The sequence below is a fragment of the Misgurnus anguillicaudatus genome, chromosome 19 (assembly GCF_027580225.2).
Source record: "Misgurnus anguillicaudatus chromosome 19, ASM2758022v2, whole genome shotgun sequence".
NCBI lineage: Eukaryota > Metazoa > Chordata > Actinopteri > Cypriniformes > Cobitidae > Misgurnus > Misgurnus anguillicaudatus.
The window spans coordinates 48,549,008-48,564,182 of NC_073355.2; the positions used below are offsets into that span (position 1 = coordinate 48,549,008).

At 40.3% G+C, this 15,175-nt stretch overlaps 1 protein-coding gene across 2 annotated transcripts in view; it reads right to left on the bottom strand.

Annotated features, from left to right (window-relative positions):
- Nucleotides 1-1,442: 1,442 nt before the first annotated feature.
- mast1b (microtubule associated serine/threonine kinase 1b) overlaps nt 1,443-15,175 on the bottom strand; it is a 33,554-nt gene continuing 19,821 nt past the window's right edge. For both annotated transcript variants that reach the window (XM_055195001.2, XM_055195002.2), the window contains 15 exons: nt 13,499-13,707; nt 13,162-13,300; nt 12,646-12,778; nt 12,400-12,565; nt 10,836-10,937; nt 10,610-10,732; nt 10,428-10,537; nt 10,130-10,284; nt 5,754-5,998; nt 5,309-5,521; nt 4,803-5,032; nt 4,597-4,719; nt 4,374-4,507; nt 4,100-4,287; nt 1,443-3,934 (listed from right to left, as the gene is read on the bottom strand). In XM_055195001.2, the coding sequence (XP_055050976.2) occupies nt 2,487-3,934; nt 4,100-4,287; nt 4,374-4,507; nt 4,597-4,719; nt 4,803-5,032; nt 5,309-5,521; nt 5,754-5,998; nt 10,130-10,284; nt 10,428-10,537; nt 10,610-10,732; nt 10,836-10,937; nt 12,400-12,565; nt 12,646-12,778; nt 13,162-13,300; nt 13,499-13,707 (3,718 nt within the window). In that variant the 3' untranslated portion in view covers nt 1,443-2,486. The remainder of the gene's footprint in view (nt 3,935-4,099; nt 4,288-4,373; nt 4,508-4,596; nt 4,720-4,802; nt 5,033-5,308; nt 5,522-5,753; nt 5,999-10,129; nt 10,285-10,427; nt 10,538-10,609; nt 10,733-10,835; nt 10,938-12,399; nt 12,566-12,645; nt 12,779-13,161; nt 13,301-13,498; nt 13,708-15,175) is intronic.

The window sequence follows — 15,175 nt, forward strand, 5'->3', positions numbered from 1 at the left end:
TAGAAAATCGGTGTGACATCACATTAACAAGTGAATCAAATGGGATGTCTAATGAGACTGCTTTGGTTTAATGGGAGTTAATGTTGGGTTGTTGTGTCCAAACACTGCCAGCACACATTTATGTCCAAACACCTTGTAAAATTGGATTTTGCATAATATGGGTCCTTTAAATCGAATACATACATTTAAACACATACCACCTCAAATCTTCAAACAAACTCTTATGCATATACTATCAGATCTGTAAGAATTCAAGTCTATAATCCACAGTGCATTTACTGACATATAATAAACTCTATCATCATGACATCACAATTACACATAAGATTTCATTTCATTAAGGGTTTATCTTATGATGCTCATTGTAAATATATAAACCTTTCATCTATCCAAAACAAACATTTCAGAGGGATGTGGAGGTTGAAGATAAATTTCCACATGATCTTGTTAATGTATTTTTTTATAAGAATCTGTGTTAAATTACTGTAACTTCTGGCAAGATTAAAGGTAGGGTTGCAAAGGGGCGGAAAGTTTCCGAAAAATTTACATGTGAACTTAATCTGAAATATTCCCAATTCTGAACTTGAAAATGTATGGGAATTTATGGAAATTGTTTGGAAATTTAGGGGAATTTATATAAACTATATCATATAAAAACATAAATAAACATTTTATTTGGTCATAAGCAGACATGCATGCAAGGTAAAACAAATTTTGAAAAATCCTGATACTTAAACTCATCAAGTATATATATTATATATACACTCACCTAAAGGATTATTAGGAAAACCTGTTCAATTTCTCATTAATGCAATTATCTAATAAACCAATCACATGGCAGTTGCTTCAATGCATTTAGGGGTGTGGTCCTGGTCAAGACAATCTCCTGAACTCCAAACTGAATGTCAGAATGGGAAATAAAGGTGATTTAAGCAATTTTGAGCGTAGCATAGTTTTTGGTTCCAGACGGGCCGGTCTGAGTACTTCACAATCTGCTCAGTTACTGGTATTTTCACGCACAACCATTTCTAGGGTTTACAGGGAAAAACATCCAGTATGCGTCAGTCCTGTGGGCGAAAATGCCTCGTTGATGCTAGAGATCAAAGGAGAATGAGCCGACTGATTCAAGCTGATAGAAGAGCATCTTTGACTGAAATAACCACTCGTTACAACCGAGGTATGCAGCAAAGCATTTGTGAAGCCACAACACGCACAACCTTGAGGCGGATGGGCTACAACAGCAGAAGACCCCACCGGGTACCACTCATCTCCACTATAAATAGAAAAAAGAGGCTACAATTTGAACAAGCTCACCGAAATTGGACAGCTGAAGACTGGAAAAATTGCTTACTTGAACATGACAATGAGTTCACTGTACTAAAATGGCCCCCAAAGTAACCAGATCTCAACCCAATAGAGGATCTTTGGGATGAGATCTTTGTGCCCTGGATGTGCATCCCACAAATCTCCATCAAGTGCAAGATGCTATCCTATCAATATGGGCCAACATTTCTAAAGAATGCTTTCAGCACCTTGTTGAATCAATGCCACATAGAAGTAAGGCAGAAAGGCGAAAGGGGGTGGAACACGGTATTAGTATGGTGTTCCTAATAATCCTTTAGGTGAGTGTATATAAATTGCATTAAATTATGCTGCAAGATTTTTAACTACATTTAAGTTCCCTGTTGTAGGCAACTCTGCATTTTTCGAATTTCCAATATATTCCCGTTAATTCCCATATATTCCCATTAATTCCAATGGAAAGTTTCCAGCCATGAAAAATCCCAGAATTTTGCAAACTTAATTAAAGGTCAAAACAATGCAGAAATAATAATTGGATAAACTTTCTAGTATTGTCAGCAAAAACACATATAAAGGAGAAAAAGATAAAGACTAACAATAATAAACTGTGCACAATAAGAGATGTGCATCTGATTTCACATACATTTTTGCAGGATCTCTTCAGTGCAAATATAACAAGAACAGCAGGTATGAGCACCTGACTCTCTTTTGCTAAAACTCATCTCAGGTTTTAAAAGCTTTTTCTCTTTCGCAGTTTAAACATTTACAGATCTCAGGTTAAGCTTTCTGTTAGTGGTATTAGGTTAGTGTTAATGTTGGAGCGAGATGATAACGTAAACATTTGAACTATGCCTCATTTCTAAATCTGACAGACTGATATGAGTCCTCTACAGATTGAATGTGCAGTATTCACTAGCATTAGGTCTTCATCGTATTTTTTGACTCTTCTGTTCACAATATTCACGTAACATGCAAGAGAGACATACAGGTTTGTTCTACATCCACATACGATGATGCATAGATTCATAAGCCATATGCACAAACACATCTGACAACAGTCATTTTGAAGCACCTTTTTTCTTTTGCATGTCGCACATGCAAATTTTCACTTGGTTTGATGGCTGTGGCGTCTTTTGAACGGTCTGCTTTTGAATAAATACAGAGAACGGGTCCCATTTGAAATCTTACAAATGCTTCGAAGAGCTCTTAGATGATTTTTCTGCTTTTGAGGATCCAGGGCCGGGCCAGGTTCCCGTCAACCCGCGCCGACTACCGGACGAGGCTTCGGACTTTCCCAAAGTGGCGGCTCGCTTGTCCTCACTGGATTTGGAGCCGCCGTCCTTTCCTTTCCCGCTATCCTGAGAACCCAACTTCATGGGTCCCAATACAGTTTTAGCCACGCTAGTGAGCTGCGTCACAAAGCTAGACCTGTCGCCTGGAGACCCGGCTCGTGATTTGCTTGCAGAAGGCGAGCGGGCAGTTGGAGATGGAGAAGCAGGAGTCTCCTGACGCCTTTCATCCTGAGGGCATTTGGTTGGAGTTTGAACTCTTGGTTCAGTGGATTTAGATTGAGCAAACCCCGCCTCTAACACCTGTGGTCCTAAAACTTTAGGTGTGACTGAAGCAGGCCCTGTGACGTTCACCTCTGCCTTTTGAGAGAGTTTAAATGGCTTGCCGGTCTCTGGAGAAGTTGTTTGCAATAAAGAGGTTTTTCCTGCATCTTTGCTTTTCTCTGAGCTTTTAGGATCTTCGGTTTGAAGGCTTTTAGGTTTGGTTTCCTGTCCTCCAGTGGTCTGATATATCGGTGTCCGGTCTGTGGTCTTGCCAGACATATCCGTACCGACTGACTGACTCTTTCCTACATCCCTGCCTGCTTCTTTTCCTCCAGAATTGATAACGACTGTGTTTTCAGACTTAGCGACACCTTTCTCCTTCCCAGTGGACTTGACAGGGTCTGATAAGTTTGCTTTAACATTCACAGTATCAGTGGTTGTTGTAGGTTCAGTTTTTACATCTTGCTTCGTGAGCTGGCTCGTCTTACGACTTGCGTCCGTGCCGGGTATGTAAGCAGGAGTCTGATGGGGTGGAGACGGCGGGTTCCCGGGCGTATTCTCTCCCTCAATCTCCACCAGACTCTGCAAGGCATGCTCACAGTGAAACGAATCCCGGCGGTATTCCGCGTGCACGACGTCCAGACCGTGTTTCCGCATGGACACGCAGAGTCCGCCCTTCCGGTCCGAGCCCATGGAAGACGAGGATGATGACGGTGCGGGCGGTCCAAGTTTCTCTGCAGACTGAACCCGCTGAAGGAGAGGAGATCGGGGCGGTTCTGCGCTCTTCGGCCGTGGCCGCGTAATCGGAGGAGAGGCGTGGAGCTTGCCGGGGAACGCCTGGGTGGTGTTGGAGCTCCCGACAGTGTGTCCGGCAATGGGTGGAGGGGAAGAGGAAGTGGGGGACGGAGTGTGAGCCAGCGGGGAAAGAGGAATGTTTCCGGCAGATTTGCAGCGGGCGGAGCGATATTGACGGTGGAGTTTAGGAGACAGGCCATACAACGAACTCGGCCGCATGTGTTGAGACGTGGCGGGAGAGTTCGGCGTGCTGGACGCTGGAGAACTGCTCTGAGATGAAGTGCCTATGAGGTGAAGACAGAACGGGTCAGAACGTGACAGCGCACATAAAAATTAAACTCATTAATGGTTCATTAAGACTGTGGGAACGTGGACACCACACATTTAGCCAATAAGATCCCTTATCTAAGCATTTATAATTAATATTAAAAAGTGGGAGGAGCTCTCACCGAGGTAGGCGGAGTCTGGAAGTGAGCGGTATGTCTGTGTGGGTGAGCGTGCAGATAGGTTGTGTGTCGGTGATCCAGGCAGACTGTCTCCAGATGACAGCGAGCGATTCAGAGACGACAAACTGCGACTGGTGTGGAGCAAGTTGGACTGTTTAGTGATCTTACGAAGCAGAGAGCTTTGCTTCTTACTGTAGAAAGAGAGCGAGAGAGAGACTAAGCACAGTAGTAATATCATTGTACATCTTTCAAAGTATTGTTTATTTATTTTCCTGACCTCTCCTGTCCATCTTTAGCAGTCTTCTTGACACGTCTTGCCATCTTGGCTTTGTAGCTGAGCTTTCGAGCTGGTCCGATCTTTATAGATGTGTTTTCAAACGGAGTCGTGGTCACCATTACCTTGCTGCCGCTCTAAAATCAAAGTCCCACAGTAAAATTCAAGGTTACTGTCACTTTAAGAATGTTAAAAAGTATGATAGGACAATCACTGATGTCCATACCTTGAGAATGAGCTCCACCACCTCTGTGTGGACCAACCCGTGCACAGACTCTCCATTCACATGGGTGATGAGGTCACCGGCACAAAGTCCCGCCTCCTCAGCAGGGCCACCACTCTCCACATGCTGTTATTGGTACAAAGCAATGTCAGTCATAACATACAAAACACTGAACATAAGGTTTGATCGGGATGATAAAGCATTCGTACCCAGACCATGTGGTGGACGCTGTACACGTTGGTGTCACCCATGTAGACTCTGATGGCACGCAGCGTGAAGCCATACTTCTTCCCCGAACGCTGGATGGTGATCGGGGACCTCAGAGCGCTGACCGTTGGCGAGTAGTCACGACTCGTAGATGAATCACAAGACAAAGGATTGGATGAGATGGAGCGAGGAGACATGGGACTGGCCAATGGAGACGTGCCATGCGGTTCGACTAAGGATAAGAAAGTGAAGGTTTATTTATTCACTTACTGGCAAATAAAACACTTATATATTCACAAAGGCGTAACAAATGAAAAATCATTTAAACAATTCACTTTTACTTTCACTTTACATTCACTTTGATTTCACTTCAATTTCACTTTACTTTCACTATCATTTCGCTTTACTTTCACTTTCATTTCGCTGTACTTTCACTTTCATTTCATTTTACTTGCACTTTACTTGCACTTCAAGTTTTTTTATTGCAGATGTAAAACTGAAGTCTCACCTGCAGGTATAATGACAGACAGAGCCGTGGCAGACGCTGATTTTATGACCTTGGTGCCGGAGCGAGTGGGCGCATGTTTCTCGCTGTCGGTCTGGAGCTGATGATGTCGCGGTCTTCGTAAGATGACCTCAGTTCCGACTCGAGGACCGAACGATTCGGGCACGTGAAAAGGAGCTGTTGCCGTGGTAACATCAGCCGGCCGCAGAAGTTTGTCTGAGAGAAGCAGATGATGAATGTGAGACTGTAGATTGACCACAAACTACCGAACACATTGTTTGTTTTTTGGTTTCTGTGCTAGACTGGCATTATTTGTACATAGCTGCATAAAATAAGACTAAACTAAAAGATTATTAAAATTAAAAGATAAAAGACCAAGTTTGTGTGTACAGCTGACAAGTCTGATAAAAGGGAATTGTGCTCCTATGTAAAGTATGATAAATGTCACCTGCAGGATGTGTTACTGATGGAGTAGATGTGGACTCGGGCAGTCCAGAGCCGATGGTCACGCTTGCTCCCTCCAGTGATGAACCTCTGGATTTAACCATCGGCTGTCGAGCGGTCATCTCACTGTCGCCCTCTAGAGGAGAAACAAAGCGGTGCGTGTCCACCAGAGCTGAAAAACGCCGGCGAGCACCAGGAGGACTGGAGTCTGATTCAGTGAAGGACGATTCAGAACAAGACAGACGCTTCCTACAGAGAAACAAAAAACTTTAGTAATATTACGATTACACTTCAGGGAACAAAATAAAATAATCAAGTTTGTGACTTTTTAATTCATTTCAATAACATACACTAAAGCCTGGAGTATTGTTGTTGTTTTTTATGTGTACGTGGGTGTATGCACACAATCGAATGCACAGCCTTGCAAAGCGTTGTTTATTTGACTCATACAGGTACACATACATTCAATGTATGCGCAATACTTCCTCTGGCCTACATACCCCTGTATAGGGTTGCAAAATTCTGGGAATTAACGGGAATATAGGGAAATTAACAGGAATATATGGGAATAAAAAGGAATATATGGGAATAAACAGGAATATATGGGAATTAACGGGAATATATGGGAATTAATGAGAAAAAAACGGGAATTTGAAAAAAATTGCAGAGTTGCCTTCAACAGGGGACTTAAATGTAGTAAAATTTGTGACATTCGCACATAAATTTCTCAACATTTGTGCATGAAATTTGCGTCATTACCGTATAAAATTTGCGACAGTGCATGAAATTCGCTCATTCACGTATAAATTTCTCGACATTTGCGTCATTCGCGCATGAAATTCGTGTCATTCGCGCATAAAATTAGCGACAGTCGTGCATGAAATTCACTCATTCGCGTATAAAATTCGCTCATTTGCATATAAAATTCTCAACATTCGTGAATGAAATTCGCGTCATTCACACATAAAATTTGCGACATTTGTGCATGAAATTCGCTCATTCGCTTGTAAAATTTTGCTCATTCATGTATAAAATTCTCGACATTCGCGCATGAAATTCGTGTCACTTGTGCGTGATATTTGCGTCATTCGTGCATGAAATTTGCGACATTCCCCATATGGGAATTAACAGGAATATATGGGAATTAACGGGAATATATGGGAATTAATGAGAAAAAAACGGGAATTTTAAAAAAATTGCAGAGTTGCCTTTAACAGGGGACTTAAATGTAGTAAAAAATCTTGCAGCATAAGTTTGTGTAAAAATTTCAACCCTGCACATTCCTCAGTCACATGCACACATCATTGATATTAAAATGATTATTGAAGGATTTTTGATTAAATAAATCAAGGCTTGATTTATTGGAAATTTTGGAAATTTCCACCCAACCGTACTGAACAGTGCACGCGTCCTATTATGATGACAAAATTTGCATTATACGGTTTTCGGTAAAGAATCAAACAGTGTTGTTAACCTCCCACGGTTCGGCACGGGCGTCCCCCGCGGTGCACCGCGTTTCATCTCTAATATAATTTGGTGAATAAAACAATGCTTACAACCAGAGGTGTCAAGTAACGAAGTACAAATACTTCGTTACCTTACTTAAGTAGATATTTTGGGTATCTATACTTTACTGGAGTAATTATTTTTCAGACGACTTTTTACTTCTACTCCTTACATTTTCACGCAATTATCTGTACTTTCTACTCCTTACATTTTAAAAATCGCCTCATTACTTCTATTAATTTCGGCTTGTTTTCTTGTTTTACATTCCGGCTTGTCATCTTTAAAAAAAAACTATCTTGATGAATTGCATCATCCAGAGGAATGCGATTGTGGTTGGATGAGAAGTATAAACATACACCATTCCGACTCCCTATTGGTTTGTACGCAATCCCCGCCCCGCAGCTGACTGCAGATGATCAAAAGTTTGTTCGATAGCGCTGCAAAGAGAAACATAAAAGAACCGCGAAAGCGATTAGAAAGCATGCAGAGTGATGCTTTGATATCATCCGCCATCTGTTTGTACAGTAACAGAACGCGGCATTCTGTCTTCAAATGGAAAAGTACGAAATAAAACTCGCGCATCACTTTCAGGTCAGTTCACATTCACAAGCCTGTGTAAATGTATAGCTGGCTGCTGACACCAACTCATCTGTGTGATTTAAATAGTGTAACAATGTACCAATTTATATCATGTAACTTCAGTTGTTCAACGTTAATGACATTGTGCTGCAGTGGGTTTTGAAGCATTGCATAGATATGTTTGCTATAGACTGTGTTGTTTTGTATATGGTAATAACTGCCCTAAATTTTATTTGCATTAACAAAACCTACTTAGCTGAATGCTTGAGTGTAAATCAATGAAACACATAACCATACATACCAACTTTTGCTTTTGTTAATAGACATCAGCTGTTTCCTTAAACCTGACTTTTAATTTACTTACAATAAAGACATTTAGTAATTCTCCAAAATTGCTTGGATTTATACTGACTAAAGTAAAGTATACAAAAGTCCATTAGCTACACAAGTACAGATGCAGAAATATAGGCTATAATATATAATTGCATATTTGTAGTTGTGTTGCTGTCAAAATACAATTATAAAAGAGAACAATAGCATATTTCTATTCTCACACATACTATAGTTGTGTGTGATTTTGTTGTTTTTTAACTAAAGAGGGCACAACTGTAAAGGTTTGTCCACCAGCGGCACTGCTCTGAAGATTGACTTTTTGCACCGTTACAATATTTATAGGCAACTAGTCATCATATCTTCCTCTCTATAGAACACATGTTAATGCTCAGCAGTACACATATATGGTTCTTTAATGCAGTTGTTATCAAACATTTTTTGCGGCCTTCCTTGTGTACAGTGGATTCCTTCGCGGCCCCCCCAAAGAAAATGTATGACATAAACATTATAAAACTTAAAATTTGAATTAAACAAAACATATTCAATTAATCAATGTATTGCTTTTGTTTAGTAGCCTTATTTTTCTGAGGTTTAATTACACAGAATTTATAATAAAGTAATGTATTTCATAAAATATTATAAAACTGGGGCCCCTGGCACCATCTCGCGGCCCCCAGTTTGAGAACCACTGCTTTAATGTATTTGTTTGCATTATATTGAAATGCGTTCAATTTTGATGGGCATATACCGTATGTGGTTGAAACAGATAGCCTAGTGCAGGGGTAGGCAATATGGAGTGCCGATGTCCTGCAGTGTTTAGCTCCAGGGGCCGGTTGCATAAACATAGCCGTGACATTAAGACTGCGTCTTAAGAATGATTCTGACTAACTAGCAATTAGTTAGGGCTAATCAGTCTTATTATTTGGATTTAAATTAGACCAATCTACCTTTCTATGTAACATACTTAAAACAGTTATGATCAGTCTTGAAGAAAAAAATTCATGACTAACTTTAAAGACTAGTCTTAAAGTTTTATGCAACCGGCCACTGGTCTAATCAAGCAGACCTGAACAAACTAATAAAGGTTAAAGTCACCTGAAACTACATAACAGGTAACCAAGGTTTTATAAGGGTTGGAGCTAATCTGCAGGACATCGACACTCCAGGACTGACGTTGCCTACCCCTGGCCCTAGTGCATCCCAAATTTTTTAACATTTTAATATAACACTAGTGTTATTATGGCCTTTAGAAACGTTTTTTAGAGGACATAGGGTAGTGCACAAAAGGCCCCTGTGGTGTGGCCTAGGCTTTTTTTCTCTAATGACATTTTTTTTTCCTTACTTTACTTTTACTTTTATACTTTAAGTAGTTTTGAAACCAGTACTTTTTCACTTTTACTTGAGTAAAAAGCTTGAGTTGATACTTCAACTTCTACAAAAGTATTTTTAAACCCTAGTATCTATACTTCTACTTGAGTAATGAATATGAATACTTTTGACACCACTGCTTACAACCGGTAATACAAGGTTTTAAATACGATCTGCTTGTGTTTACGTGAGAGTACCCGTGCAATCACCTAGTAATATACAAATCTGTTGCTAACATCACAGTTTCTCCTAACATGTTGGTATGTGTGTGGGTGTATTGCGGGACCGTTCAGCATGGAAAGCGAAGGAGGAAAGCCGCTAATAGAGCCACCGCCAGTTTAATTTAAGTCTAACGTCTGGGAACATTTTGGGTTTCCAAAAGCAGCAATGGTCAAAAAACGTGGACAAAACTGTCACTGTGTGTAAAATTTGCAAGGCGCGAGTGCCATATGCTCAAGGCAATACATCTAATATGCCGAGTCACTTGCGCCGTCATCACACACCGATCCATGAGTTATTTGAACCGTTGCACCCCTACACTGTACGCGTATGCTAAAGACTTAATACTACATTAATTTTATTTCTCTAACTCACATCTCAGGAGATCCGGTCCTCCAGCTCTTATCTCTCAGGGTCACACTGCCCAAACTCTCTCTTTTCCCTCGATCTTCTCTATGAGCTTTGGGTTCTCTGCGGATCACCACAGGTTTGGGCTCCAGCTGGGATAGATGCTCCATACTACTGTAGACCTGTGATACAAACACAAACTTCATCACCCATAATCACACTGTAACTTCAGTAGGCATGAAAACCTTAGAATAAAACTAAAAAGCAATCTGATTTGAGAGGAACATTGACAGCAAACAGAAGAAGAAGAAGGTAAATGCGTTACCTTGCTGAAGCGTGGAGAACAGGAGGAGAAACGGTGAATTTCTACAGGCTCGTCTTCATTCGTGTCGTCCTCGTCATACGACTGAACGTGATGATATCGCTCTGATCGCGCTGAAAGGGAGAGACGTGTCACATGCTAATACACACAAACACGCATACGCGAACGCACGGTCTGTCACTCACTGTCAAAGTAACTGGTGTCTTCCTCCGAGTCCAGGTGAGGAATAAACTCGGCTTTCTGTCGGAGGAGACCGCTCCAGTCCAGATCACAGAAGAATGAGTGCTGTTTCACTTCAAACGCTCCGCCTGCACACAAAAACACAACTTAACACACTGCAAAAACACCACTTCAGTTTGCGCTTATGAATTTAGTATGGATGGGTCACATGACCGCGTAGTGTAATGTCACCTGTGCCGAGTCTGAGCAGTGGATTGGTCTGCAGGAGAGATGAGATCAGGTGCTGCGCATCAGCAGGAAGAGCATCATCGCCCCCCGGCCACACAATCTCATCTACACATACACACACAGACAAAATTTGATGTTATCACAGTAACAGAATATTAAAAAAGATTTTACAGGAGAAGCATAAATGCATAAAATGAAAGGATATCAAATTAATGATAGTGGGGGGTATGTTTAGGTGAATGTATCGGTGCATCCCTTATTATTAAAGATGTCTAACTGTGCATTCACACCAGACATGAATGAAGCAAATGAATTGCGCTATTCACATGCAGTTGAACGCTTGAACATTTTGAGTTAACTTGCTTAATTTCTGCGTGAAATATGCATCATTCGCACATGAAATTCATGTCATTCACGCATAAAATGTGTGACATTCCTGCATAAAATTTGCGACATCCGTGCATAATATTCGCATCATTTGCGTATAAAATTTGCGACATTCGTGCATGAAATTAGCGACACTCGCGCATAAATTTCTCAACATTTGTGCATGAAATTTGCGTCATTAGCGTATACAATTCATGTCATTCACACATTAAATTTGCGTCATTCGTGCATAAAATTTGTGACATTCACGCATAAATTTCTCAACATTTGTGCATAAAATTTGCGTCATTAGCGTATAAAATTTGCGACAGTGCATGAAATACGCTCATTCACGTATAAATTTCTCGACATTCGCATCATTCGCGCATGAAATTTGTGAAAATTAGCGACATTCGTGCATGAAATTCGCTCATTCGCGTATAAAATTCGCTCATTTGCGTATAAAATTCTCAACATTCGTAAATGAAATTCGCCTCATTCACGCATAAAATTTGCGACATTCGTGAATGAAATTCGCTCATTCGCTTATAAAATTTGCGCTCATTTATGTATAAAATTCTCGACATTCGCGCATGAAATTCGTGTCACTCGTGCGTGATATTTGCGTCATTCGTGCATGAAATTCGCGACATTCATGCATGTAATATATATGTGGATAACTCTCGTTCGGTGTACTATATATATCAAATTTAGTAGAGCGTTTTTTACAACTTACCAGATTGTCAGACCTCCTCACTCTCTTTAAAGCAAGATCCTTTTAATGCCTGTTTCTATAAAAGTATAAAGATGTATCGTACAGCTCTGGGTGTCCACCCACAGTGACAATAATTTTTTCCTTCATTGCTGTTTTGTATTTCTGCCTTAGCTCGCTATGTCGTAATCACATCACCATTACAGCAAGCTCATGATTGGTTAACGCGGTGCAAATATCCACCAAAGTTCACATTTTTTAACTTGCGCGATTCATGCGTTACGCGCATCAAACGCCCGAAAAAGTCAATTCGTGGCACATCATTTGCACCTCATTTGCGCTGCAGGATGTCTACATGCGAACAACATTTAAAGCACTTGTGCTTAATGTTTCATTCACGTCTGGTGTGAACGCACCATTAGAGACTTTGTATTAATTTTTTATAGTTGTGTTTGCTGTGTTTTTATTGTAATGTTTAAATGAATTTACCCGAGATGACCTGACCAAATAGTTCCTCTGGTGTGTCACCGAAGAACGGCACGCAGCCCACCAGAAACTCGTACAGGATGATGCCCATAGCCCACCAGTCCACCGGTTTCCCGTATCCCTGACGCAGAATCACCTCGGGGGCGATGTACTCCGGCGTGCCACAAACCTGAGGTCACAAATCAGTCAGTCAATCTATTATTTAACAGTTTTAATTGGTGCAGATCAAACACAAGGATGTCCTTATACCTGTTTATCCAGGAACTCCCTGGTGTCCTTCTCGATGTGTCCCTCATACAGGTTTGTGGTGAGACTCATTAGACCCATTTTAGATAAACCGAAATCAGTGAGTTTAATGTGACCCATTGATGTGATCAACAAACTGCAGGAGAGAGACATATGATGCTTATTTATAATTATTGTTATCAGAATAATGCAAATAGCATAATCACGTCATGTAAACCTTAAGATCAATTTATGAAAACATAAAAGCATCCAAACATTGACTGCAATAATAACACACGCAGCTGACACAGACTTTGTTATATAACAGATCATAATCCGTCCAAATGACATTTATTAAGCTTATAGAAGCTCCACATCAACAGATGGCACACTAATTAATTATATATTAAATGAATATCAACGCTCAGTTAGTAAATAATATACACACAGCCATTATAATAAAAAGTCATTTAAAATATTACACTGCACTTAAACTAAATGTCACGAGTCTTATGTGAGACTCTATCTGTCATGTCTTACTTGTCAGGTTTGAGATCTCGATGCACAATGCCGTAGTTATGAATGTACTCGAGCGCCAGGACGGTCTCAGCGAAATACATGCGTGCCATCTCCACGGGCAGAGCACCGATGTTCTTCAGCAGCGTTGCACAGTCTCCTCCTGAACCACAACAGAAGATAAACACACACATCAGATCTCTTTAACATCTCGAGGTGTTAGACCAAATGACAATTTCTTCTCAGATGGTTCTGCTTAAAAAGACCATCTCAAATCTGTCTCCTCTTGAGTCTTTGTAAAGCAAACATAACTAATAAGGAAGAATCATAAATAATTGTGTGTGTGTGTTGTTGGTCTTACCCTCCACATACTCCATCACCATACAGAGATGTCGTCTGGTCTCAAATGAGCAGAACATGCTGACCACAAACGGGTTCTCAGCGAAGGTCAGGATATCTCGCTCCACAAACGCCTGCTGGATTTGATTCCTCAGGATCAGATTCTGTTTGTTGATTTTTTTCATGGCGAAGCGCTGCTGAGTCTCAAGATGGCGAACCAAATACACCGCCCTAAAAAACACATTTACAGTCAGAACTCATCTGTGCATGTGTGTGTTTGTTTATACTGGTCTGTGTTTGTTTGGGTGTTTGTTTGAGTGATTGTTTGTCTGCGTGTGCTTGTGTGTTTACGTTAATGTTTGCTTATGCATGCTTGATTGCCTGTGTGTTTGTTTGTTTTTTGCTTATACATGTTGTACATTTTTGTGTTCTCTATATAGTGGAACCTCAACAGTTAACAGTTTCAATGCACATTCAAAGGGTCCTAAACCATCCCAATCGAGGCATAAGGGCCTTATCTAGTGAAATCATCCTCATTTTCACTTTTAAACCACAACTTCTCATCATACACAAGCCATGTGATGTGCCAGATGGGAGTATTACGTAATCAAGTGGAAAGGTCACGCATGATGTATGCGAAACTAGCGTTCCAGTGTTTACAAGTGTGAAGAAAGAGGAAGGTTCAGATGTTGTTGTATGTGGAATGATGCTTATTAATGCATTTGTGTCAATTTATTGTTTAAAATGGTCCGCAAAAGTGCGCTGGCGCGTCACACGGCTAGTGCAAGACAAGAATTTGTTGTTAAAAAGTTATTTTTTATTGATTTTTGGTGAAAAATAATTGCTAGATAACACTTATGCCTCGGTTGGGATTCTTTGGAGTCCTTTGAAGCTGCATTGAAACTGTAGACTGTTGAGGTCCAATTCAATTAGAAAAATCTATTTTCCTTTACAAATATTAGACATAAACATCTTAGATGACATGGGGGGTGAGGAAATTATCAGATTTTTTAATAAAAGTGGAGTAATCCTTGAAAAAATGGCACTACACAAGCTGTAGATCACCTGTAAATGCATAACATTTAAATTTAGTTGGCTTTAACAAGGGTCCTAAAATTCCAACTTCAGTCACTTTTATTTCCATTTTATACTTTTACACTTTAAACTGTTTTAATAAAATTATTTTAAATTCTCATGTATCATTTATCAGTCCTACCAGAAAAATGAGTTTTTTTGTGATTGTTGCGGGGGGAAATCCTTGATCTTGTGGAAAGTTTTCTTAAAAAATGTGATGGAATATGCAGGATATTTATGCAATTTTATGCGATGAAATTGCGTGAACTTTGAAAAACTGCGTGAACTTGCAAAAACTGCGAGAACTTGCAAAAACTGCGAAAACTTGCAAAAACTGCGAAAACTTGCAAAAACTGCGAGAACTTGCAAAAACTGCGAGAACTTGCAAAAACTGCGAGAACTTGAAAAAACTGCGAGAACTTGCAAAAACTGCGAGAACTTCCAAAAACTGCGAGAACTTGCAAAAACTGCGAGAACTTCCAAAAACTGCGAGAACTTCCAAAAACTGTTTGCAGCTTTTGCAGCTTTACGTTGATGTTCACATTGTGTAATTACGTCACTTCATAACGTTCCCATGGCAACAGGGGACATGGCTGCGCTTGTGTGAAGTAAATGCAACATGTTT